Source organism: Eurytemora carolleeae, unplaced genomic scaffold (assembly GCF_000591075.1).
Source record: "Eurytemora carolleeae unplaced genomic scaffold, Eaff_2.0 scaffold292, whole genome shotgun sequence".
Taxonomy (NCBI): domain Eukaryota; kingdom Metazoa; phylum Arthropoda; class Copepoda; order Calanoida; family Temoridae; genus Eurytemora; species Eurytemora carolleeae.
Window position 1 is genome coordinate 130,114 of NW_019396324.1, and position 27,705 is coordinate 157,818.

General features: G+C 33.3%; 3 protein-coding genes across 3 annotated transcripts; 2 read left to right on the forward strand and 1 right to left on the reverse strand.

Moving 5' to 3' along the window:
- Positions 1 to 2,360: 2,360 nt before the first annotated feature.
- Positions 2,361 to 20,160, forward strand: LOC111700963 (tRNA (guanine(10)-N2)-methyltransferase homolog). Its single transcript, XM_023472055.1, has 17 exons — positions 2,361 to 2,748; positions 3,821 to 3,888; positions 4,108 to 4,236; positions 4,929 to 5,088; positions 5,503 to 5,607; positions 6,110 to 6,190; positions 6,671 to 6,731; positions 7,539 to 7,607; positions 8,343 to 8,472; positions 9,369 to 9,488; positions 11,517 to 11,661; positions 11,853 to 11,933; positions 12,730 to 12,790; positions 13,316 to 13,483; positions 17,860 to 18,028; positions 18,903 to 19,055; positions 19,262 to 20,160. Exons 1-17 carry the CDS (start codon positions 2,604 to 2,606, stop codon positions 19,283 to 19,285), a joined length of 1,869 nt encoding a protein of 622 aa, XP_023327823.1. The 5' UTR covers positions 2,361 to 2,603; the 3' UTR covers positions 19,286 to 20,160.
- On the forward strand, positions 20,107 to 23,134 carry LOC111700949 (cleavage and polyadenylation specificity factor subunit 1). Its single transcript, XM_023472033.1, has 4 exons — positions 20,107 to 20,211; positions 20,542 to 20,678; positions 22,598 to 22,723; positions 23,021 to 23,134. Exons 1-4 carry the CDS (start codon positions 20,199 to 20,201, stop codon positions 23,132 to 23,134), a joined length of 390 nt encoding a protein of 129 aa, XP_023327801.1. The 5' UTR covers positions 20,107 to 20,198.
- Positions 23,135 to 23,312: 178 nt separating this feature from the next.
- On the reverse strand, positions 23,313 to 25,521 carry LOC111700959 (uncharacterized). Its single transcript, XM_023472046.1, has 3 exons — positions 25,348 to 25,521; positions 23,858 to 25,101; positions 23,313 to 23,723 (listed from the first exon to the last, which is right to left on the reverse strand). The coding sequence occupies exons 1-3, from the start codon at positions 25,507 to 25,509 to the stop codon at positions 23,396 to 23,398; spliced, it is 1,734 nt and encodes a 577-aa protein (XP_023327814.1). The 5' UTR covers positions 25,510 to 25,521; the 3' UTR covers positions 23,313 to 23,395.
- Positions 25,522 to 27,705: the final 2,184 nt, after the last annotated feature.

The following is a 27,705-nucleotide window of genomic DNA, read 5'->3' on the forward strand; positions in this document are numbered from 1 at the left end:
ATTTAAACTCGGGGTTAAAATTCAGCTTTAAATTCAGCCATAAGTGGCTGGCATTTAAGCTAAATCTTAACATTTAAGTCATAACTTATCTTTCTTTAGTTTCAGACTCTTGTCTACTGGTTTTTTTTTCATGAACTTTAATGACCATTTCAAGCTTTTTTTACCCCCTTTTTGACTATCCACTGGAATAGATTCTGTCTATATTTAATCTTTTCCCTCTCTTTAATTCAAGGAGATGAATATGGAAGTTGTAGGAAGAAAAAACTGAACTGATCTTTCTTCCCTCTCTGATATTCTTCTTCCTCTTTCATAACTACAGGAAAGAATCTTAAAGCTACACATTAGTTGCTAAGATATTAAAATACATTGAACTGTATATTTCATGTGTGCATGTTTACCCTTACACTTATATTAAAAGGTTCTTTCTTTGTAAAATCAGATCTCATAATTACATTCAAGGTTATTTGAAAAGGTTGTTTAGAACCATTTCAGAAACGTTTTGTTAGGTATAAGTTAAAGTGCAGAAATGTTTCTGGGAAACGTTCCACCCTAGAAACCAGAGGTCGTCCTAAGGACGTCATGAGGACGTCAATAATTACCAGTGGGACGTCCGGTGACGTTATATTTTAGGTGTTGAGGACGTTTAACGCAAGGATTCTTACGCCCTCACAACCTAATTTAAGTCAAAATGACGTCACTTTGGACGTCCAAATGACCAAACTTTTTACTTCCAAAATGACTAAACTTTTGACGTCTAAATGAACAAACGTTTGATGTCTAAATGACCAAACTAGTCATTTATTTATCCCACATTTAACCATTGAACAGAGTCTAACTTATTCTATTNCCCAACCCCACTCGGCAATTCATACTTACACACTAATCTATAACTGAAAAGAAATTCTATTTATCACAAAATTCACAATTTACTGACATTGATTTTCCTAAAACATCAATTAATAAAAAATCAAAGTTTTCGAAAATGTTATTTTTCAAATATTTGGGTATTTTATCTTACAGATGGATTCTATGGAAAAAATTATAATATTTGAAAATTCTAGCCAGTCAAGGCCAAAAAGTGGCTTTTATTTAAATTTCAGGTATAGAGACTTCTAGTGGCAAAACTCTGAAGGTCCTAATCCGACCTAATACAACCTAAATCCAATTTAAGGGCACTGGTTAGGTTGTGACCAGTTATGACCAGTTTGGTAATCCAACCATGTAAGACCCAATCTGACTAAAGAATAAAGTTATGAACAGTTAGGACTAGTTAGGTAAAGCAACCAAGTTTGATCTAATCCAACCCAATACAGTTAGGTCTCCTGACTTACCTCAACCAATCTCGACCAAACCTGACCTAAGTGGATTGGTCAGGTTAAGACCAGTATGAGACCAGTTAGGTAACTCCACCTAACCTGTCCTAACCTGACCAAACACAACCTAGGAGGGACTGGTCATGTTCCAACCAGTTGGGTCTCCTGAAATAACTCAACCAATCACAACCAAATCTGACCTAAGTGGATTGGTCAGGTTAAGACCACTATATGAGACCAGTTTGGTAACTCAACCTATCCCAACCTAACCTGACCAAACACGACCTAGGGGGACTGGTCAAGTTCCGACCAGTTATAGGTTTCCTGACATAACTCAACCAATCTCGACCAAATCTGACCCAAGTGAATTGGTCAGGTTAAGATCAGTATAAGAGACCAGTTAGGTTATTGGACCTAACCTGACCAAACACAACCTAGGGGGACTGGTCACGTTTTGACCAGTTTGGTAATCTGATGTAACCCAACCTAACCTGACCTCATATGACCTAAGGGGACTGGTCATATTGCAACCAGTTTGGTAATCTGACATAACCTGACCTTACCTGACTTATCTCGACCTAATTGGACAGGTAGTGCAACATCGCTGGTTTTTAGGGCAGAAATGTTAAAAATGGTGTGTTTTAAAATTGCACAAACGTTTCTAGGAAATGTTTCTGTACCATAACCTTACCTAACAAAACTGTCGTTTTTCAAACGTTGCCTGGTAAGTAGGGTAAAGTAGAGACGGATCAATAGAGCGTTTTTTTAATTAAGGTGCAATTCTGACCTATAGTTTAATAGACCTACAGCAACTAAAAAGCAGATGGAAAACCACTTGCGAGTAGGTCAGAAGTGCATTATAGAGGATAAGCATAAGTTGAAAAATAAACTATTACTGTAACTAACGTCAACAAAAGTTCCAAACTTGCCGCAATCTATTGTTTGATGGCAATATATTTTGAAGGTCAGTTGGATTGAAATAAAAATTAAATACTTTCAATTTGACTCTCACATGCCTGGATTTGTCAGGGTTTGATTAACAAATTATATCACATTTAGTTCCATTTATTAAAGAAATTTTCTGAAAAAGCTATATTTGTATTTTATTTCTCATACTTTCCATTACATTATCCTTCAAAACACAAAGCCACGAAAACAGTTTCGTGCCCGCGCCGCCGGTTTAATATCACCGAAAAGTTAAGGACAAGTTTTCAGTTTTCTGTAAATATTTTAAATTTAAACATGTGAACTCAAATGTCGAATTTATCGACGTTTTACTAGAACTTCGAAATGAAGTATTTGTTCTGGTGTGGGTTCGATCGTCTCTGCTTCAGAATCCCTGAATTCGAATCTATTTGTCGAGTTTTGAAGATTCAGTTGAACTGGATTTATAAAAATGATTCACATCCCTGGGTTGTGTTAGAACTTCAGTCAGGTTTGTACATATTTCCTACGTTCGGTAATTTTCTAGATAAGGATTTTTGGACCACCCCCTGTACATGGTCAAAGTAAGAACTGAAGAGAGTGAAGAGGGTCAACCCAGACCGAAATACATTTTCAATAATGTGGAACTAACATCTACTTTTTTCACCATCACCGAATTTTAAAAGTAAGATTTAAAGCCGCAGCGCCCGGCCCCCTAGCCTGTCTTAGCCGCGGCGCTCGGCCCCCTAGCCGGTAATTATTAGAGAACGTTTTTTGGACCTCGCACCCCCCCCCTCCTATCAATTTTGTACATGGATCTCTTATGTAACACATGGATATAATTGGTCTTGTGGCCGCAGCGCCTGAGCCCCTAGCCTGTCCAAGACGCAGTGCTCGACCTAATAACCTGTCTTAGCTGCAGCGCTTGGCCTAGAAATCGGCTTAACTTAACCTAACCCTAAAATAATGAAGAAAATATATTGGTAATTTTGTTGAAAAATAAATGGTCATTGATAGGAGGGGGAGGGGGGTCTAAAAATTGTTCTCTGGGACAGACCCCCTAGCTTATTCTGGCCGCGGCGCTCGGCTCAGAAACTGTCTTAACCTGACCTAACACCTGGGAATAACACAAGGGGGGGGGGAAGGTACATAAATTCTTTTCAAGGATTGAGCCCAATGTTCGGCCTTGTCTTGCTTAAAGATCTTATTTCTATAGTAGTCAAATATAAAAGCAGTTTCAGACTATAACCTTTTATTTTACACAATTACTGAATTAATTATGTCCGTTCATGAATACGATTTAAATTTTCTTCATGAAACTATTTTTCATAACCAACTTAAACCATGTCTTACATATGTGCTCTTTGTAAAAAATTGATTGGGGGGGGGGGAGGGTACACAAAATTTCCAGTCCTTATAAGATGTCAAATAAAGATAGGTCAGGGTTAAACATTTCCAGGTTGAGACTCACTGTGCTCAGGGATCTTATGCCAATGAGACTAATTAAAGTTTCAGTACAATTTTTTTCAGAGGAAAGAGAAAGAATCTTACAAACTTAAAAATTTTAGATATCTTAATTTTAGATAATGAGGCCAAGAAAATTTTGTCTAGAAGTATTTCAACTAAGCATTGTATCAAAATATGGGGGGAGGTAAGTTAGTTTACGTTTCTTATAAGGATGAATCAACAGAAATTTTAATCTAATTTATAGTTGTCACTTCTCAAAATCTTTTAAAAATTGATTATGGAGGTCAATTTTGGCATACATAGAATTTAAAAAGGATATGATGTGTAAAAAGAAATACTTTCATATTTATGATGAATTTATATTTCTGTGCTTTTTTTGGTTTAATAATTTAATTTTATCCAGGGGGACAGCCTGGAGACATTTCATACCTCCCTCCGCTCCTTCCCGTTCCATGAGCACACAGAGCTCCTCGCACCTTCAAATAGTTTTATCATCAACGTGGAGACATTCATGAAGAAAACCAGTGTCAAGGTAAATACTAAGCCCGTGACCGAGTTTAATGATTTTAGCTGCGTCGCTTTACTACTTAGTGTCGGTGCAAATTTTAATTTAATTTAAACCACCGATTAAAAATTAAAGATTAGGGAAGGGTTTGACTCGGTGGTTCAAATTTGAACCGGCGGAGATGATTGACAGTTCCAGTGCATTAAATTCGGTCTCCAAAAAAATTTGTTTTATCAATGTTAATTCTAGCCTTGATTAGCAGTTCTACAAGGGGAGAAAGTGAGGGGAGGGGGGGGGGGGTAGAATTACTTCCAGCTGTAGCGGACCCAGATTCTTGATTTATTTGGTTCCGAATCTTATAGGGATTTTACATGCAATATCAAGTGACTCTCAATACAAATACGGCAATTCCCGAGAAACAACGGTACCCTTGAAACCTGGATCTGATTAATAATGTGGAACATATTGCTTTTTTAAAATTAATATTTTAAATATATTTAATATTGATAATGTCTATTTTCCACTTTTGTAGAGAAACAATTGAAAATGATCTGTTTTCAAAGTTATTAATATTGATATCGTAATTAATACTTGATCAGACAACGATTTAAATATTTCCATTTTTGCCTGGAGGGTCACTTGAAATTACGCTTACAATCCACTGGGTCGTGACTTTCCACCTTGAAGTATTTATTTGTTAACGGGAAATTTAAATTTAGGAAAGAATTGATAAGATAGAGACTCTAGACTATGTCCCGATAGAGGGAAGGGTGAACCTAAAAACACCTGACGTTGAATATTCCTACCTGGAGTTCTGGGGACTTGATCATAACAATGTTCCAGACCATCCTTTGAATATTTTCTTTGGTCTTAAGATTGGTAAGCAATTTTATTATTCAGAGGACAAAATTTAACAATATTTAAAAGAATAACTTATTTTTTGTTTATTGAAGACGGAAATTAAGCTAATTTTTTTTTCTTTTAATTAAATAACAAATTTTTAAAGACAAAGTATAAAATGGGATCCAAGGAGATGAAGTTCGGATCCGTTTTCTTAAATCTCGAAAGACATTTTCTTCTAATTAACAATTCATAAGTTTTTCAGTTCATAAGCTTTGGGCTAGAATCATTAGGTTAGACAACAAAAGTCTGATTTTTGTAGTTTCCTCCCGTCGCCTGACCGGGGGGGGGGGGGGGGTAGAAAATATACATAGTAAGGTAGAAAATACAAAACTAATTTATTTTAATACTCAGCAGTCCACTAAGACAATGAAGTTTATTGTATTTATTAAGGTGACGGACAACGACATTTAATAACTAAGCAGTCCATCAAGACAAGGAAGTTTATTGGGAATACAACCATGGATGCTCAGTTAGCCCTTCTCATGGCAAACCTAGGTGAGAGTTTAAAATTTTTAAGCTTTAAAAAGAAAATGCGTTTTTTCAACAACCTTTTCATCTTCATCATTTTTTTGAGGATTTAAGTGTTGAGTAAAAATTTTTAATATTTTATTTAAGCCATAGACATTAATCTTGGAATATTGAAAGCCATTCTTTTGTTCCATGTTGAGAACACAGTTTGTCACTTTTTCACTCAGCCACCGGGAATTAAAATTTACCTCAGGGGCGTGTGCGTTACAAATTTGTGCCTCTGACCGCCCCGCTATGGCGCCTTATGCACGAGTCGAGTTCGAGGTCGATGTCATATTGAGTGGAATTAAAATTGAATGGAGTTCTAATTTAGTGGAGTTCAAATTGAGCTGAGTTTAAATTGAGTTGAGTTCAAATTGAGTTGAGTTCAAAATGAGTTGAGTTCAAAATGAGTTGAATTCAAATTGAGTTGAGTTCAAATTGAAGATTAAATCAAAGATTAAATTATGAAATGTTTAAACTCTGTCAGGGGGTGTGGAGTTGGGTAGCTTTACCTTAGATCCATTTGTTGGAACTGGCTCCTTACTACTGGCTGCAGCAGAATTCGGAGGTAATTATTCTAATTAATTCTGCGTTTTTCCTTGAAAAATTCCCTCTTCAAAAAGGTTTTATAGGTTATGTAAGAATTTTTTTATATATATTTTTTTTTCTTAATTTTTTTATTTAAGCCTCTAAATTGAATTGTGAATGTCGCGGTTTCGCTTGTTTTGCTTCATTTAATCATAGATTAATCATAATAACAGACAGGACACTAGATGTCGTCTTTTCAACATATCAATGAAACTCGTTCACAATTTGGCGTAGAATTGCAAGACAGAGAGAGCCTGTTCTACGCCGACTTTGTGAAACTCTTCTAGGCTTCTTCCTCAGGGTTTTTGTGTTCGAGTTTTATTAATGTATTGAAAATACGACATTTAGTGTCCTTTCTGTGTTTGTAAATAATCGATGCATTTAATACTAAACAAATACAATAGTTTCTTCTTTCAAGGTAATATTCTCCCATTGTTAATTAATTTCAACTTTATTTCAGGCATTGTATTTGGAGGAGATATAGATTTTTTAACTCTACATGCTAGAACTCGACCTAGCAGGTACAGCCAATCTCAAATTATGAATACATAGCAAGAGCGCATGAAATGTCGTCTTGATATTTGTTTAAAAGCTTAAATACGATTTATGAAAATATATCCAAATATCATTTTAGAGTCATAAGTTTTTTGTTAATTCTTAAAAATTTACTTTTTCAATGTAAATTAATAGCCCTGAAATGTGAAGGACAGCAATTGATACATTAAACTCGTTTTTCCGCGGCATTTGATCTTAAATATGTTGAAAATAAGACATCATACAAATTTTCTGCTATGTATTACTATTCATATATCTGGGATTTACTTAAGTAGAAATTACACAAATAACAAACTTAAAAAATTGATAAAAACATTTCTGAACCAATCTGTCTGTTCCTGCATAAGTTTTAAAACCATATTCATATATTCACCTTATTTATTTATTTTTCTTTTATTAAGGAAAAGTACACTTTATTAAACAAAAATACAAACATGGTTAAAGAGTTAATCTTTATGTTTATTATATATACACGTGTATAAAAAATATTCATTATTCATATTGGTTGATTCAATTACATACTGAGTTTCAATTCATTGAATAATAGATTTTTTTTTGAATTGAATTGATTTTTTTGATAAATATCTGGTTCATCAAATTTGTTCTTGATAAAAACAATACAGATATGATATCAATTTATCTGTATGATTGGTTGAATTGTTGATTGATTTGATTCATTAATTGATTAAGTGATTGATCAATTGATTAAGTGATTGATTAAGTAATAGATTAATTAATTGATAAATTTATCGAGTGATTAATTGATTGTACAGGGTTGGAGATAAAGTCCGTGCGAAGGATGAAAGCATGGTTGCAAACTTTGAGCAGTATCATCTTACCAGGAAGATAATTTTAAACGTTGGATCTTAAAAATGGAAAATTGTTAAAACAAACTTTTTTATGTCTAGTGTTACAAAAGCTAGAAATAAATATTTATACTGAGCATTTTGATGATTAACTAGCTTAAGAATCCAGAGGTGGAAACTTTAGAATGAAATATCCAGATATCCCGTCGGATAATTAATCTGAAGATTAAAGTCATGAGGTAAACAAGCAAAATTTAATCTGGAGATTAAGAAAAAGAGTGGATTTAGCCTTAATCCTGATACCCACCATTCTAAAGTTTTCAGCTCAGGTTGCCCAGGGTAATCCTGTCGTTTACCCGCACTTGGTCATAAATTACGATTTTACATACTTTTCAATTGAACCAACTCAATTTAGAATCTCAAAGCCAAAGTAAAAACATCACCGTGGTTTTTTTGTTCCCCAAACAAAATTTGAGGCAAATCGGTCATGGGGTTCCTGAGTTATGATCAAGTATTATCTTTAGATCGGAACGATCCCTTAAATTATTAAGAAATTAAGTCTTCGCCACTAACTCAGATTCTACATCTTTTCAACCTCATGGTGTTAACCTTAGATAGATATAACAGAATTCATAGTTTGAAATATCTAAAATCTACGACAATGGGATTGCAAAGGTACACCTATTATAAAATCAGAGTTTGTGACAAAGACTCAATTCCTTTAATTTACAATGTTTTACTTTCTCATTTTGAATATCTAATTTTGGGCAGATGTTACGGAGATGTGATTGCTTGTGATTTTTCTAAATCCCCCTGGCGGCAGAAATTAGAATTTGATTGTATCATTACCGACCCTCCTTACGGAATCAGGAAAGCTTTGGCTAAAAATATTAATTTTTTATAGAAGTAATAATAATTTTTTTCTTCATTTGAGACCCAGCCAACTTGGATGAAAATTGAACAGAGTTATTTTAGTTGATTTGTTACTTATTGTTTATTGTCACAAATAAAAATAAAAAATATAATTCCAAAAATGGGGCAAAAAACCCCCCCCCACCATCACGGAAATTATCTTTTTCACTTTATATTGGTCAGGAATAAAATCGAGGTTTTGTAAAGTCTAGGACCAGGGGTAAAATAGTAATGATAGGATTAAAGCAATGACTCATTTATATCACTTAAACTTAATTTACCTGATCCTAATGTACATTTTTAAGAATCCCCCCCCCATCATTTATTTTCCCATATTCATCAATTTTCTGAGAAAGAGAAAATGATTTCTCTAGAAAATATATTCGACTGCCTAATCACTTTTTTTCTTCAACAAAGATTAATTTTCTAAAACTTCTATATATAAATTTGGCTTGTCCGTCTGTTTGTTTGTCTGTTTGTTTGTTTGTTTGGTTGTATCCAATAAACGTCAAAACGGCTGAACCGATCGGGCCCAATTTTTTTGTGGGACATCTAGGGACCCCAGGGAAGGTTTATGAATGATCAAAATTTCTAATATTTGTCTCCATCAAAATTCGATCTTCATTAAATTTTTTAAAATTTTGAAAATCCACGAAATTTTTTGTGATAATCCGCGAATTATCTTTGTTTTGTTTTACGATGTACACAAAGAGAACATGTTCACAATTAATTTAGAAGATGGGCGCGAATCGCCCTCTAAGGCTAGTGTTAATATATTTCTTTAATTCATATTTTACTAAGCGGATATTATCTATTTAAAAATCTGCATTCTGGATAAAAAAATTAGATCTTGATAATTTATTTCTGACAATCATTGAATTCCAGGACGAGCTTCTCCCCTCTCATCCTAGCCTGGAGATCCTGTACAACTGCGAGCAGATCCTCACCTCCCACACAAGCAGGAGGCTCATTGTTATGCAGAAGATGTCCGAGGTTCAAGGAGAGGCAAAAGTTTATCCAGAAATAACCAAATTTAAGGTATTCACTATTCCATGCGTTTATTCACTTCTTACAATGGTCGATAGAATAAATTAGATTTTTAAAATTGCCTTTTAGAATTTTCCTACAAATATAGAATAATTAGGATATTATAATACAGTGGTGATTTTTTTCGTTTTATAAATCAAATGAAAGCAGAAAGATGGGGGATGTGCTTTAAGCTTCAACATCTTGGTGTCCTAACTTGTCAAAACATTGTCAAAATTTTAAATTATGATAAGAATGATGTTCTGGAATTATGATAAGAACGTTGTTCACTACTTATGATAAGAACGTTATTCAGGAATTCTGACAAGAACGTTGTTCAGTAATTCTGATAAGAATGGTGTTCAGGAATTATGATACGAATGGTGTTCAGGAATTATGATAAGAACGTTGTTCAGGAATTATGATAAGAATGTTGTTCAGGAATTATGATAAGAATGTTGTTTAGGAATTATGATAAGAACACTGTTCAAGAAATATGATAAGAATGTTGTTCAGGAATTATTATAAGAACGTTGTTCAAGAAATTTGATGAGAATGTTGTTCAGGAATTATTTTAAGAATGTTGTTTAGAAATTATTATAAGAATGTTGTTTAGGAAATATTAAAAGAATGTTGTTAAGGAATTATGATAAGAATGTTGTTTAGGAATTCTTAAAAGAATGTTGTTAAGGAATTTTGATAAGAATGTTGTTTAGGAATTCTTAAAAGAATGTTGTTAAGGAAATATTTTAAGAATGTTGTTAAGGAATTATTATAAGAATGTTGGTTAGGAATTATTATAAGAATGTTGGTTAGGAATTATTATAAGAATGTTGTTAAGGAATTATTTTAAGATTGTTGTTTAGGAATTATTATAAGAATGTTGTTAAGAAATTATTTTAAGAATGTTGTTTAGGAATTATGATAAGAATGTTGTTTAGGAATTATTATAAGAATGTTGTTTAGGAATTATTATAAGAATGTTGTTTAGGAATTCTTAAAATAATGTTGTTAAGGAATTATTATAAGAATGTTGTTTAGGACCACTATTACGTTCCTTTGGCGGGAAATATTAGTAGAAAGGAGAGGAAGGAACGAATCAAAGAACACGGACATCTTAACATTTCTCAGGGAGATGGGTTGATGAAAAATTAAAATTTTTCTAATAATTCGAAATAATTTAGTTCAAAGGACTACAGGCGTAATTTCAAGTGACCATCCATGCAGAGATGGCAATGCCCTGTTCACAAGAGTACTCTTGCAACCATTTTCTGATCAATAATGTTGGGAGATATTGTCATTTTTTGCGCAAGTCACTTTTGTAGAGAAACCACAATTTAAAATAATCAGTTTTCAAAACATTAATTAATATCCTAAAACAGTACCGTTGTGAATAGGACATTGTCATATATTGGCATGGAGGGTCTCTTGAAATCACGCTAACAGTCCCTTTTAGAATACATTTTGCTTTACAATTTAACTTTAAATTGTCTTTCATTTCATCGATATATTTGGAACAGGAAGAAATGGAACGGTTTGGAAGAAACGGAGCAAACGAGAAGAGAAATAATTTCAATTCTAATATAAACTTACACAAGGATAGCTGATACTTAACTCTGTGATAATAATTAAAAATTTTCTCTTTTTTTCAGATAGAAATGTGCTATTAAAAAATGAATTATTTGTTTTGGTGTGCCTTCGATCATTTGAAGTTTCGAGTTCCCGAGTTTGAATCTATTTGTAAACTACTTAATATTCCGGTTGCGTGGGTCTTTAAAAACCAAACCCATCCTTGGATAACGCTTAAATTAAACTCAGGTAAGAACACCCCCCCCCCNATTTATTAAAGGTGACGGATAAAGACGCTTGATCACAAAACAGTCAATAATGACAAGGAATTTTATTGTTTTTATTAAAGGTGACGGACAAAGACATTTAATAACTAAGCAGTCCATGAAGACAAGGAAGTTTATTAAAGGTGACGGACAAAGACTCTTAATAACTTAGCAGTCCATGAAGACAAGGAAGTTTATTGTATTTATTAAAGGTGACGGACAAAGACATTTCATAACTAAGCAGTCCATCAAGACAAGGAAGTTTATTGGGAATACAACCATGGATGCTCAGTTAGCCCTTCTCATGGCAAATCTAGGTAAGATTTTTTTTTTATCTTGGAAAGAATTTTGGTATTGTGGTATTTTGACTTTTTGATTTTTAGATTTTAATATTATTTACCTCTACTTGGTATCTTCCCATATCTTTTTTATTTTCTTTTTATCACGATTAAAAAGCTCTGAAGGCAAACAAGTATTTTTAATTTCTTAAGCTTTTTTTCCATGAAAGGATTAGTGAAGGAGGGAAAATTTATTTTGGATCCGTTCGTGGGAACCGGTTCTTTGCTCATAGCTGCTGCTCAGTTTAAAGGTAAAATACAACTTTTTTCTGTTCTAAGGAAATTTTATGCGTTTTAAGCCTTAAAGGGACTGTAAACGTAATTTCAAGTGACCCTCTATGGATAGAGCTGAATGCCAGTTTTAGAACTGTCTCCTTAAAAGGTTTGTCTGATCAAGTAATAAATCCATTTCATTAGTTTTAGACTTTTTTAAAGATCAACATATATTATACTAAAAGTTTATTTTATCAAAACTGTTAATGGATAATGCATTTCTTCTATTTTTTTCTTCCTCGACTTTTCAGTTGAGGTGTTATTATCATTATTATCATTATTATCATTATTATCATTATCACTATTATCATTATTATCATTATTATCATTATTATCATTATTATCATTATCATTATTATCATTATTATCATTAGTATCATTAGTATCATTAGTATCATTAGTATCATTAGTATCATTAGTATCATTAGTATCATTAGTATCATTAGTATCATTATTATCATTATTATTATTATTATTATTATCGTTTTTATCATTATTATCATTATTATCATAATTATCATTATTATCATTATTATCATTATTATTATTATCATTATTATCATTAGTATCATTATTATCATTATTATCATTATTATCATTATTATTAGTATCATTATTATCATTATTATCATTATTATCATTATTATTATTGTCATTATTATCATTATTATCATTATTATCATTATTATCATTATTATCATTATTATCATTATTATCATTTTTATTTTTTTTATCATTATTATAATTATTATATTAACCCTATTTCCCATCCAGGACTAGTGTTTGGGGCAGATATTAATCTGTTAACTTTAAACGCAAAGAACAGACCAAGCAGGTGAAAAACATAATTTTATTATTAATATTTGCTAAAAGAAATCTCAACATGATTTGTATTTGTTTTTATGTTTTGTTACAGAATAATGATTGTACAATTAAGTCGTATGAACATTTTGTTGTACCGGCCAGTCCAGTTGGATCCGTTGGATCCGCAACATTTTGACTTCCTGGATCCATGGGACAAAAATCAACCCGAAACTGCAAACAAAAACCTGTTGCTCTCTAAACCTAAATCTAAATTAAAAAAAAAGATATTATCAAACGTTCCCTCATCTCTGAATGGTTCATCAAGTTTAGCAGAAATAAATAAAAAAAAATACTAAAATAGTTTGAGAATTATTTTTCTGCCAAAAAAAATAATCAGCAAATATTAAAAAAGTATCTTTAAAAATTGTTCATGACTTGGATCCGGATCCATATTTTTCCAATGCGGATCCGCAATAAAATTAGATGGATCCTAAGCACTGGTTTAACCTTAGAAAAAAGGTAAAGTATGATCAAATTGTCATATCTTAATGTTTAGAGTCGGTGAGAAGGTTCGGGGGGAAGATGAGAGTATGATTGCCAACTTTGAACAGTACGGACTCACATCGTCTTACGGAGATGTGATTGCCTGTGATTTCTCGAAATCCCCCTGGCGGCAGGATTTGAAGTTTGATTGTATCATTACAGACCCGCCATATGGAATTAGGGAAAAAATGTGATCTTGTCCTAGAGAATATTATTATTCTTTTTTATCATTAAATGTATTCACATTGTGCTCATTTTTACCTATAGGAGACCAGGTAATAACTACAAACATAAGATCGAGCATGAACTCTTTCTCTTCGGCTCACCTCTATTTGCACTGATTAAATCTTATGTATATATTTCAGGTAGGCAGTTTATACAGGACTCAACCGTGAACTGAAAACACAATAAATCAGTCCAGCTTGCAGGATTACATATTGTCCTAATGATATGAATGCCCCTGATAAATAAATCCATTTGGAAAAATACCATTTTTTTACTTTGGCTTTGAATCCAAGCTGTCAAAAAAGATTATTATTCCCTGATGTGCTATGTAACTTGTTGAATAAAAAATTGTATTTTATGATGTGTTTAGATGATGATGCGAGACAAATTTTGTCAAGAAGTATTTCCACAAAGCACTGTATTAAAATATGGGCCCAGGTAAAGAGGAAAATGTCGACATTTAAGTTTTTGCAATTTGAAGCATGGCAAAATGTCGCAAAAAATCTGTTCACATGTAATGACTATTCATGATTTAAATGGCAAAACTAAAATTCTGTAGTAAGCAAACTTTTTTTCTATGGGTGTTATATTTAAATAGCCCGAGGAAAAACAAAACAAAAAATTGGACATTGAAAACATTTTTCAATACTTTCTACCCAAAAATTTATTGATTTTCCTTCAAAAAGTATTTTTTTCTTCAATTTAGTAAATTGTCTAAAAAATCGTATCTAGGGAGAAGGATATAAGAAGTTCCATGATTGTTTAAACTCCGTGGACTTCAGTGAGTACTCAAGTATCCTGGGAGCATCCAACTCCTACAAGATCCATGTGGACGTGTTCATGAAGAAGCTAAGCTTGAAAGAGAGGATTGCGAGGATAGAGTCGGTGGACCGGGTCCCCTGCCAGGTAGGACTCAAATATAATAGACTTTTTCGAATGCATACGAAGTTGAGATCAGCTCTGAAAAAACTAGATCCAGATCCGGATCCAGGAAGCCAAAATGTTGTGGATCCAACAGATCCGGATCCGGATCGTAAGCACTGGAAGTTGCCAACATTATCCTGTCTATACACAATTAAACATTTCACAAATTTTTCTGTTTTTACCAGTGGATTTCAAAAAAACTTTCTTTTTCAGTGTTAAAGTCTAATTTTCCGTTCCCGTCAATATTCTAAACCTAAATCAGTGCTTGGGATCTATTTAATTTTGATGCGGATCCGGATACGGGTTCTGGATCCGCACTGGAAAAAATGGATCCGGATTCATTTCAACAAAGCAGAATTTTCAAATTTTTGTCTTATTTTTTCGCTTATTTTTATGCTGAAAAGTGATGAAACATTCAGAAATCAGGAAATTTGTACAATCTCTCTTTTCTCTTAAGTTCTGATTTGGGTTTTAAGAGAACAATTTTTTGTCAGTTTTTGGTTGATATGTTGCCCCTTGGATCCGGATCCGTGGATCCGTATATTTTTGCGGATCCGGATCCAGGAAGCCAAAATCTTGAGGGATCCGGATCCAGGAAACCAAAATCTTGCGGAGCCAACGGATCCGGATACTAAGCACTGAGTCCTAAATATTTGTACCCCTGCTCCCAGGGTAGGTTGGATCTGATAAACCCTGACGTAGAGTATTCCTACTTAGAGTTCTGGGGACTTGATAATAACAATCTGTCCGAGGAACCTAGAAATATATTCTTCGGATTCAAAATAGGTAACTAATAGCATTAATTTTTACCTGACAACTTACATTATGTTTTTGCATGAAATAATTCAATTTGGGTGGAGATCGGAATCCTGGTTTCGTCCTGTAAACAAAAATTAAAAATGAATTGTGATCCAGTATCAGATTCAGATTTCTTATACTTACTTACTTGTATACTTGGAGAGTAGTTGGTGTAGCCCCTTGCTAGGGGCATTTAGCAACATCTTTTCCACACAGTCTTCTGAAAATCTTGTCACTCTCAGGATCAGTTCATCTCAGAAGAAGATAGATATTGATCAAGATTTCTTTTAAATATCTTGAGATTTTGAGACTCTCTGATTGTGGTGGGTAACTGGTTCCAATCATCAATCACTCTTTTGGTAAAGAAATTACTTCTTATGGTGGTGTTGGTTCTCTGTTTATTCAGTCTGGTTCTATCATCTGATTGTCTGGTGGTTCTCACAGATACTTGGTTAACTCTTTTAAACCAGAGTTCATCTCCTTCAACCTTTAGGGTTTTGTAGGTTTGTATTAGGTCATATCTAGTTCTCCTTGTTTCTAGGGAGAGAAGTTCTAGTTCTTTAAGTTTTTCAGTATATTCAACTATATATATATATATCCAAATTATACTCCAATAAGGAGTCCTGAGAATCAACACCACATAAACATAAACAAACAAACTGATCTCAATCCACTAATCGTATTCACAGCTTGTATTTGGATATTTTCTATAGACCTAATATAATAACTAAAGCAACAGTTTTGAAATAATTTCTTCTTTTTTTATGCTGTGTTTTGAGTGTTCACTGGGAGAACAACTTAAGATTTGTTTGCTGTGATTTTGTTGATATTTTCTTCTTTGATCAAGAGAGGTAAAAAATTACTTTCAAGATAGATTACTGGATTACTGGATTTCTGGATTTCTGGATTACTGGATTACTGGATTACTGGATTACTGGATTACTGGATTACTGGATTACTGGATTACTGGATTACTGGATTACTGGAATGTTTTTCGCTGGGAAATCACTTTTTTGACATTTTCAGCGAGTCAATACATCTTTTTTGTTTCTACTGATAGTGCATTAAGTTCAACCAGAGAACTCGGCGCCCCTGACACCTTCACAAGGACTCTCGGCGCCCCTGACACCAATCACATTGAAGAAATATGTTTGTCATACATATTCTTAAAACTAATCAATAAGGTGGCATTTTTAATAAGTATTGGCAAACTGTTCCATCTTTTAATAACTCATAAGCTAAAGAAGTTTCTCCTAATATCTAGATTGCACAGTGTTGAGTTGAGGTTCATATTGCATGTAGAAAACCTTGCTTCTCGCTGAGCTGTGTCTACAGACCTTGTAAACCATGTACCTTCTTTAACATCATCATGTTTATGGAGAATCTTCCAAGTCTGAATTAAATCCCCTCTACTCTTCTTTCTTCTAAGGTGGTCAAGTTGACCTCCTTTAGTTGATAAAGGTATGAGGAACTATGGAGGATTGAACACTCTCCAGCAGTTCAATATATGATTTAAGCCAAGGTGACCAAGCCTTGACACAGTACTCTAGAAGTGGTCGTAATAAGCATGATCCAGGGATACTTGTCCCTGTAGGAGAAGAACCTGGACATTCTACCTTGGAGCTGGGTTGCCTTTTGAACAGCTGACGTACATTGAAGAGAAGGATTAGAACACTTGTTATTAACAGTTAACACTCCAAGATCTTTTTCACAAATAGTTGACAACGGTATAACCATCTGATAAATACTATCGAAGATTTTTTTATTAAGCAAAGTAATTTTCTCCATTGTTTCTGTATTAAGAAATCTGCAAGTCACTATTGTATAGAATACAAAGTTGAAAAAAAACAGTTTGTAGACAGAAGAAAGCCCTCTACAGATGGAGGCTCACTTTAAATTAATAAATAAAGTTGTATTATTAAGGTGACGGACAACGACACTTGATCACAAAACAGTCCATCAAGACAAGGAAGTTTATTGTATTTATTAAAGGTGACGGACAAAGACACTTGATCACAAAACAGTCAGTAATGACAATCAAAAAAATCTCAATTAATTATATAGATTTGAACACGTGATTAAATGTAGAAAACTGTGCATGTAGAGTTCCGTGTGATTGATCGATTGTTTGAAGATAATTCCTGGTTGAACACACTGAATAACATCTTGTCGCTGAACACCCTGAACACACATTAGTTTATAAAGATCCTCAGATCTTACACACATTCATCTCGACAACTAGATCTTGTGTAAAACAAGGAAGCCTACAATAACGTTTAAAGTAGGACTTGAAGAAAACCCGAAACCAAAAATTGCCTTGGATATTTTTGAAGGATTCCTTTGTAAACTTTATAAACTTAACAAAACTGGTTTGTGGAATTTCTGAAAATGGTAGCATGGCCCAATCTTGGTCGTGTTGCTGGGATCGCCGTAATAAGAAAGAAATCATTAGAATGATTTATAGTAAATGTCAAAATTTAAATTAGATCCGTGCTAAAAATTCAAATTAAACAATCGGAAATGGAGCCTTAAGCTTTCCTTAAAATTCATGATTTTATATGATTTTATATAAAGAATATTTGGACATATTTTCATGTTTCTGATTTGAAGAGAACAGATACGAAGTGTGCGAAGAGACCGAGAACCCCCTGAAGGAAGAGAAGATGAAGTTTACTCCTTGGAGAATATACTCCAGGATCTATTGAACTTTAGTGCTGACCGGCTTTGTCTAGGTGGCAGGCTGGTCTACTGGATACCAATCATTAGACAGGAATATAAGGTCAAAATTTAAATTGATATGTTGGGGTTGAATATTTAAATTATATTTTTAAAGATTTTTGTTTTCTAGTATTGAAATAACGCCGATTTTGGTCAACTTTAAGTCCATATTTTAATATCTTGATAAAATGAAAGAAAACTTCTCAAATAAACTGATTTAGATGCTCACAATCCCTTAAAATAAACTATGCTCACAATCCCTTAATATAAACTGATTTAAATGCTCACAATCCCTTAAAATAAACTGATTTAGATGCTCACAATCCCTTAAAATAAACTTATTTAGATGCTCACAATCCCTTAAGATAAACTTATTTAGATGCTCACAATCCCTTAAAATAAACTGAATTAGATGCTCACAATCCCTTAAAATAAACTGATCTAGATGCTCACAATCCCTTAAAACTAACTGATTTAGATGCTCACAATCCCTTAAAATAAACTGATTTAGATGCTCACAATCCCTTAAAATAAATTTATTTAGATGCTCACAATCCCTTAAAATAAACTGAATTAGATGCTCACATTCCCTTAAAATAAACTGAATTAGATGCTCACAATCCCTTAAAATAAACTGATTCAGATGCTCACAATCCCTTAATATAAACTGATTTAAATGCTCACAATCCCTTAAAATAAACTGATTTAGATGCTCACAATCCCTTAAAATAAATTTATTTAGATGCTCACAATCCCATAAAATAAACTGAATTAGATGCTCACATTCCCTTAAAATAAACTGATCTAGATGCTCACAATCCCTTAAAATAAACTGATTTAGATGCTCACAATCCCTTAAAATAAATTTTAAATAAATTAAAATATAACTTAAAAGTCATCTTATTATTAGCGAAAACAGGTTTAATTTATTTTAGGAAGAATTGCTTCCAACCCATCCTAGCCTGAAGCTTGTCTACAACTGTGAACAAGTGCTGACTGCCCACACCAGCAGAAGATTACTCGTGATGGAGAAAATTATAGAAAATACGGGAACTGCTCAAGTTCATGGACAATTAACTAAATTTAAGGTTTTTCCAACTTTTTTTGCAAAAAATATTATTATCTAGAAATAATTTATGTAAGAAATATTTGATCAGTTTGGTCCTAAATTGGTTTTAATTTAAGTTTACAATTTCGCTTTTTGATTGATGAGTGGGGACGGGTGGAGGTAGAAAAATAATTCTTTATCTAAGTATTGTTGATGTATACACATTTTTAAAAATATTGTTTTTAGGATCAATTTTATATCCGTTGGTAGCTAGATCAAAGAGACAGCCACAGTTATTCTGTTACCAAATTCATTCTGGAAGAAACCACAGTCATACTTGCAAGAAGCCACTGTTTTTTTTTGTAAGAAACCTTAGTCCTTTTTAGTAAGAAATCCAAGGAGTCTGCTAAAAACATAAATTTGCTCTCAAAAAGCAAGTTTAAATTGTTAAATAATAACAGATTAATTAAAACTTCCAAATCTCTGAATGGTAAGCCCAGAAAAGCACATTTTTAACAATTCTTCTTTTTTCAAATTAAAAATTATTGAAGAAATGTTCTGGACCTCAATATTGATCCGTATCCGTTGTTAAGACACCATCGTCATTAAAAAAAAACTTCAATCCTACTTGTAAGAAACCACAGTCCTTTTTCTAAGAAACCACAGTCCTATATGAAAAACCATCGTCCTACTGTTAAAAGTCCCAACTTAGTAAAACCAGTCATTTTTAAAAGTCTTTTTTACCGTTGTACAGTACTATCTATTTGTAAGTTTAAAGTAGTACAATTTGAATTTAAACAAAACTATTGCATAAGCTTCGGTCCAATTTGGTGAACAACGGTTTCGAAAAAAAAGTTTCATTTCCAATAAAGATTAATTTGTTAAGTAGCTAATCTCGAACTTTGATGTACATTGATTTAAGAAATATCATTAAAACCTGAGACCAAATTTAATGAATAGTGAGAAGTAGCTGAACCGCACCACAATTTCTATTGTGCGCCAGTTTAATCTAACGGGTGGTTGAACCACGTCTACACGGTTCAACCATGTCTTCCTATTCATTAAATGTAATCCCTGAAATACAATTCCTGAAGATCAAATACATTTTTAATTCTAATGTTTACTTTTGAAGGCTTTTTTTCAGACTAAAATGCAAAAAGATCAGTTTTAACAAGTGAAAAAAATGTTTAGCCTCGGTAAGTAAAACAAATTAAAATTAATTTAAAAATAGTTTGATTAGTTATTACTTGGTGATAGTTCTATTAATGCTTTTTTAGTAATGCTGCAGAATTAAAAAGGAATTCATACTTTTTGCTTACACTGAGTTTTTAGTGACACCAGTTGCAGGAGTTGCAGTTAATTATTTAATATTTTTGTTTGCTTTTGGAAAAAATTTGACCCATTGAAGATTAAATTCAGTTTTTATTTGGTCATACTTATTTATTGTTGAATAGTGCAAGGTTTTCGTGATAGGTCAGTTTATTATTTTGATTGATTGACTGATTGATTGTATTCCCATGTTTTAGTGCGCACTAGTCACCCTGCTACGGGAGTAGAGCACAGTATCTATGCCTCGTTTTTCCGGAGCAACGAGCAGAACCTTGTCGTGGCCGGAGCAAATATACTCAAGGTGTTCCAGCTTGTACCAGAAACTGTAAACAAGGTTCGTTATTCTCCATATTATCGACTCCTACTTTCGACATTAAGATCAAATCAGACACTTGGTGTTAGAACTGAGCCTAAAACTAAAGAATGTGCGAAGTTTAAGTTTGAGGTTAAAAGTTCTGTAAAATAATGAATAGCTACTTAAATATTTAACTTTCTCAATTTTAAATTTGAATTTCCCGGGAAAAATCTGAATCAATCAGAGAAAAGGATTTAAAGAATTATTACGTAAGTATCGGTATTCGGTAATCAGCTGTTTTTTAAATTTAAATTATTTACGTGACGAAAAACAAAACATATTTCCAGTTACAGCCGTATTTTGGGTTTATGTGCAAACATTAATTAATCTAAAACGTGAAATTTATTAAAGCAAGATTTTTACTTTTAAATATATCGTAATTAGTTGAATGCCGTTTACCGCTGAATGATGATAGACAAATAGGGATTGCAGGATTTCAAGATTTTAACCCTGTGTTTAAATTTTAACTCGTCGATTTCGGCGAGTTAAATATTTAACCACAGGATTAAATATTTAACCTCACGGTTAAAGTTCAGGTTTAAATTAAGTCAGAAGTGGCATTTAACCATGAACTAAAAATTTAAGTCAAAACTTTTCGTTCTTTAGTTTTAGACTCTGGGCTCTAAACCCGGGTTTGACCTGATGTGCTCTATGACAATCAATGAGAAATTGAAATTATATAGTAAATCCCTTCATATAATTGCTAATTTATACAATTTATATAATTGCTGATGAGGTTTATTATGTACATACTACAATACTAAATACAAAATCATTTCTGAAGTAATTTTCATAATTAACTAAACTAGAAATTGTTCTGGGCAGTTTATTGTTTTTTTTTTCGTACTTTTTAATTTATATAAGTACTAATTATAATTTTTCATTTCTCAACACGCAACACAAAACTAAATAATCATAAAGAAAGCGTTTAATTATTTTTGAGATTGTTTTAAGAAAGATGGAGCATACTTTAATGAACAATAGTTAAAGGGAGTGACCGGCAATGTATGGTGGTTGAACTTAATATGTAGTATTGTGGACAAATTTGTTAGGATTAATTTGAGACATATAAAACGTTTCAACGATTTTCTGCAGATTTTCTGGAATTTTTGTTGAAAAGACGACATTTTAAGAATTTTTAGAAACCTGCGAACAAATACATATAAAATAAGAAATTCAATATAATGATAAAAGCCAAATAATTGATTCTAACATTGATATATTGACAAATTTCTTTTGAGAAATATGCTGTTAAACATCTATTTAGTTTACTGTATAATTTTTACATTATTTTTCGTCGTCGTTATTCTATAATTTAAAGAAAACCGATTCTGAAAACGTGCCCACCAAAATTAATGATTTTGAACGTCGACTTTGCATACAAACTCAGTAATTATTCATCGTGGAAACGTTTTATATGTCTCAAATGAATCCTAAAAAGATTTTCTACAATACTGCATACTCAGTTCAACCACTATACATTGCCGGTCTCTCCCTTTAAAGTAATTCTAAGCCTGTTCCACCAAGCAGATGGTAAAAAAACAGGGATCGCTCATTCATCCCTAAGGCAATATCGGAGCAAAATCAAATGTTGAAGTTCAATTCGTATTTTGGTTAAATAAGGGTTGTATATTTTCTTTGAAATCATCCCCCCGCTCCTTATGAGAATAATTTTTTCCCTCAGAACTTTTTTTTGGAGGGTTTTACTTATATTTGCATCAAGATTCCCCCCCCCCCTCCTAACATTTATGTACTCGCACTTTATATCACTGCTTGAATCTTTCCTTAGACATTATTAATTCATAGGCCCTGCGTTTTTAGTCGTTATTAATCAGTTTTTATTGGTGCCTTTTCACGCTTTAATTTGTAACAATTTGATCCAATTTTGTTTTGTTTAGAAGGATGTGAATCCTCGCCTGAAGTTGGAATGTATGGCCCAATGGCAGCTCCATGGGTGGGTTCAATCCATAGCAGCTGTTCGGCTGCTCGGAGCTGATAGGGATACATTACTTCTTACATTCAAGGTAGAATACTAATATTAAACTGGAGCAGACATATTTTGGAGAAATATCAGCTAGCCAGTGTACCTTATGTTTTATGTCTTATATTGCTCCTTACATTACATCCGTCTATAATAACTTTATTATGGTTAGGTCTATCTTTGCTGAAACCCCCCCCCCCTTCGAAAATCAGTAATTTTCCTGTAAGTTAGTTTTTTTAAATATCAAAAAAGATAAAAAAAAATTGCACACTTTTATGTTCAATCTTTCATTTCCCCCCCAGATTTTCCTTGCTTTTTAAAATGTGCTCTCTGATTTTAGGACGCTAAGCTGAGTTTAGTTGAGTACTGTCCTGACACCCATGATCTCATCACAATATCTCTTCATCATTTCGAGGTAATTAAAGGAAATTTTACATCTTGGGAAATAGTTTAATTCACACATTTAATTCAAATAGGCGCTAATCCTAAAATGCAGTGCTTAGGATCCATTTAATTTTGATGCGGATCCGGATCCTGGATCCGCTTTTCAAAAAAATGGATCCAGGTCATTAATCAAAAAAATTTAATTTTAGTTCAAATATCTTTTTATACCTAAAAAAATGAACATTTTAACATTTTTTTATACTATTTTTCTACTAGTTTGCACAAAAAGATAATGATTTTTTTTACTTTATTGGATGACAAAAAAACAGGTCTAATTCATATTAGCTTTTAGTAGAAGGAGGGCGTTTAGAATATCTGCCTTCAGGCAACTCCTTAGGTCTGATTTGAATATCTTCAGCGCAGAGAACAGTCTCTCAACAGAAACCTGTGTAGGGGGCATTGCCCGCAGAAGTCTTGCAGCATCCTTCAGCACATCTGGGTACTGGGAGATTGGATCAGAAAGCGTTTTTAACTCTTTTCTTGATTCTTTAAGAGTTTCTAGTCCCTTCAAGACACTGCTTCTTATGAACTGCCTTTGACTCAATGGCTGAGGCTGAATCTCCCCAGAAATGTGGCCACTGTTCGAACTTGAAGATGACCTATAAAGTATCATCATAAGATATTAATCAACAAATTGTATTTCTTTAAAATCTTTAATATTTAAATCAGCAGTCAAACATAAACTTTTGTGTTAACAAAAAAAATCTGTTATGTATTGTTAATCAATATCTACCTGGTTACAGTAGGTGGTTGAGTTAGATTGATGTTGCATTCTTCCCCACTATCATCAAAAACAGATGCCTCCTCAATCCCCACATTAAGTTTCTGCTTTTTTCTCACAGCCCTGAACTCTTCATCAGAATCTGAATCTGTGAGAGAGACTGATACCTGAAGATCTAGAACAGTGGCATCATTTTCTTCATCTTCCAACCCCTTAATCCTCAGTACAAGGTTGATCAGGGTCTCCTTCCCTTTAATCTCGTGATCAGGGGGGAGAAGGTCCATGTTGGATACATCGCTTAGCACCGCTGCTAGTAGCATACCATTACTTAGGAGCTCTTTTTCCCTCTTTTGCATAGAGTGAGCAATAGCATCTGCTAAAGAGGACCCATGATCTTGATAAAACAGTTTGAGCCCGCTCCACTTTCTATAGAAATATCCAGGTGTGAGATTTTCATATTGAAGGGACTTTGTGATCAAGTGGGCCTTCTTTAAAAGGTCCCTCAGGGAAATGGCCTGTTCCCACTCAAAACTTGAGAGATTTAATCTTGTATTACCTACATCAGCCATCTCCTCAATAAAACTTTTCAGTTCAATCAGGCGGTCAATCATCAAATACGTAGATCCCCACCGCGTTTCTTGGTCCAGCAAAGCAACTTTTTTAGCCCTACGGCGAAGTTGTTCATTTATCTTTGGAGACCGCGCTTCCTTTGCCACATTTCTTAACTTGGCAACAACTCCTGAGGCAGTTTCCTTCAGTCCATCATTAATAGCGAGCTGCAGTGTATGTACTGCACAGCGCATGTGCGCACAATTAATAGGAACCGAACTCTCGAGATCTAATGTTCCAGGCAAAGTCTCATTTTCTTCAGTTTCACTCTCAACTTCTTCATTCTGCTGAAGGTCTTCGTTCATCATGGACACCAGCTTAACCATGTTGGTGGCATTATCCGTGACACAGCAGATAATGTTAGCCAGTGGTATATCATAATCTTGGAGCACACCATTTATAATCTCCTTTAACTCACTGCTGGTGTGTCTGCTCTCTGTATCTACCACAGCTAGAGTTCTGGTAATACCAAGACCTTGATCATCAACAAACCGAACGTTCAACCCTAAATAGTTCACACATAGCCTGGTTGCACAGTCAAATTTTAGGTAGAGAAATCTATTCTTGAACTCTTCTTTCATTTTCTCCTTCATCTCATTTCCAGCATTCAGGACGTAATTACGTATCTGCTGTTTATCCAGGGATACCTAGGAATTAGAAAAAATTTAATTTAATTTTTTTCTTCTAAGATTATTAATCAGAACTTTAAGTTTTAATCTAAATAAAGTAAAAGATGAAAAAGTATCAGATCATCAGATGAAATAATTTTGTCAACAAATTTTGTTATCAAAAGCTCTAAAACATGTGAAAATTGTCCTAATATTCTTTTATTAAAATTCGATTTAATCAGTATAAAAATTTAAATTCTAGACAATAAAGAAAGAAAGAACTACCTTCAGCTTTGTTGCCATTTCTCCAATGATAATGTTAAATCCATCAGACTCAAAAAACTTGAAAGGAATTCCATTCTTCACCACCATGGTCACTATTCCTGTTCTGAACTGGTCTGCTGTTATAGACACTGCAATCTTGTCGGGAATAAAGAAGGTGTTCATTTTTTTCTGATTCAGCGACACAGACTAAAAGGATATGATATATTTAAGAAAATTTAAAGTTTTTGTTACATATCTACTCAGAATTTAATATTTGTGTTAATGTAATTTAATGTTTATTTTTACATTTGGGGACCCAGCTTTGCCTGGAGTTTTCACAATATAAGTCAAATAATAAGCATTTCCTTGGTTCTTATGAGTTCCCCAATTAAAATTTTGAGGCAAATTTGTCTAGGGGTTCCTGAGTTATGATCTGACATCCAAGCAAACAATCAGAGATTACTACTTTATAAATATAGATATCTTTCCTTGGTTGATGATTTAGAAGTTTTGCTCTCCTCAGCTTCAGCTACTAAAACCTCATAAATATGAACATGATGCCTCTGTAGATGTTTCCTCAGGTTTCCAGTTCTTGTCCCTATCACAAAAAAAGTCAGAAAGCGTAGTTTGAATTGTTTGGGAGGGGGGGGGGGGGGGAAATGTTTTTTTTGGGTCACAAATATTCATATTGACTGAATATATAAAAGATCTGATGTCTAAATTTTAAGAAACCCTCCATATAAAAACTGAATAAAATAGAATTTTTCTTTTAATTGTTAAACTAAGATAATAATATGGTATCGTATGGTACAAACTGAAAAGCAAACTTATGAATGATATATCACCTAGGTTTTAACTGGTTCCTAAGCTTCCACTGCTTAATTTAACACCACATGTTTGATCGTCATCCACCTGAACCTGACATATCCAGAAATCTCCCTCCACCAAAAAATGTTTTAATATTGCATTTTTCTCCTTTTTATTCTTGAATTTATCCATGTTGAGTTGCGTCCAGTGTTTGTAGAGTGATGTGTGAACTCTGAAGACTGATTTTATACTGGGCTGGGAACAACAAGATGAACTTCCTTAGCATCTGTATCTGTTTAGCATATGTGCGCCCCCTCCCTTTTACACATCCTTACACCTTAATTTGCTTAGTTGCAATGGGGAAAAGAGAGACTTCTCCCCCCCCCCACCCTCTAGTTATTAATGGGGGTGGGGATGCACGGTGGAGGTGTGAGTCACGGGTGTGAGTTAAGATTTGAGCAAGATAGAAACCTGACACCCTGAGAATATTTTAAAAATCTTTAAACAATTCAAAATAGGATATTTTAAAGGAAAAATTGAGCCGTTTTGCACATTAGGAAAAATAAAATTTTGCTTGGATCCGGATCCGTGGATCCGCATTTTTTTGCGGATCCGGATCCAGAGAGCCAAAATAATGCGGATCCAGCGGATCCGGATCCGGATCCTAAGCACTGCTAAAATGTTTACATCAATTGTCAACGTCGATGATATGAATGGTAATACTTAAGTGGAGAGAATTAAAAATTTTTTGTTGAAGATTGATTTGTGACCAAATTATATAAACAGTAATAAGTGATCGAACCAGGTAGAATCAGTTTAACCACTTCTCTTGAGTGGCCGGTTCAAGAGTTCAAAGGAAGTGGTTCAACAAGTTTATTTAGTTCAATTTTTTCTTGTTTTTCATTAAAAAGGTGTCTAATCTGATTTGATTTAATCATTTGATGATTTAATATTATTTAATTCGTTTTGAATTCAGTGCTTAGGATCCGGATCCAAGCACAATTTAATTTTTCAAAATGTGCAAAACAGCGTTATTTTTCCTTAAAAATATCTTATTTTGAATTGTTTAACAGATTTTAAAAATATTCTGAGGGTCTCAGGTTTCTATCTTACTCAAATCTTAACTCAGACCTCCACCGTGCACCCCCCCCTTTAATAACTAGAGAGGGGGGGGGAAAAGTCTCCCTTTTCCCCATTGCAACTAAGCAAATTCAGTCTTCACAAATTAAGGTGTAAGGATGTGTAAGAGTGAGGGGAAAAGGGAGGGGACGCACATATGCTAAAAAGATACAGATGCTAAGGAACATCTTGTGTTCCCAGTATAAAGAGACTGTTCTCTGCCCTGAAGATATTCAAATCAGACCTAAGGAGTTGCCTGAAGGCAGATATTCCAAACGCCCTCCTTCTACTAAAAGTTAATATGAATTAGACCTGTTTTTTTTTCATCCAATAAAGTAAAAAAAAATCATTATCATTTTGTGCAAACTAGTGGAAAAATAGTATTAAAAAATGTTAAAATGTTTAACATTTTTTTTGGGTATGAAAAGATATTTGAACTAAAATAAATTTTTT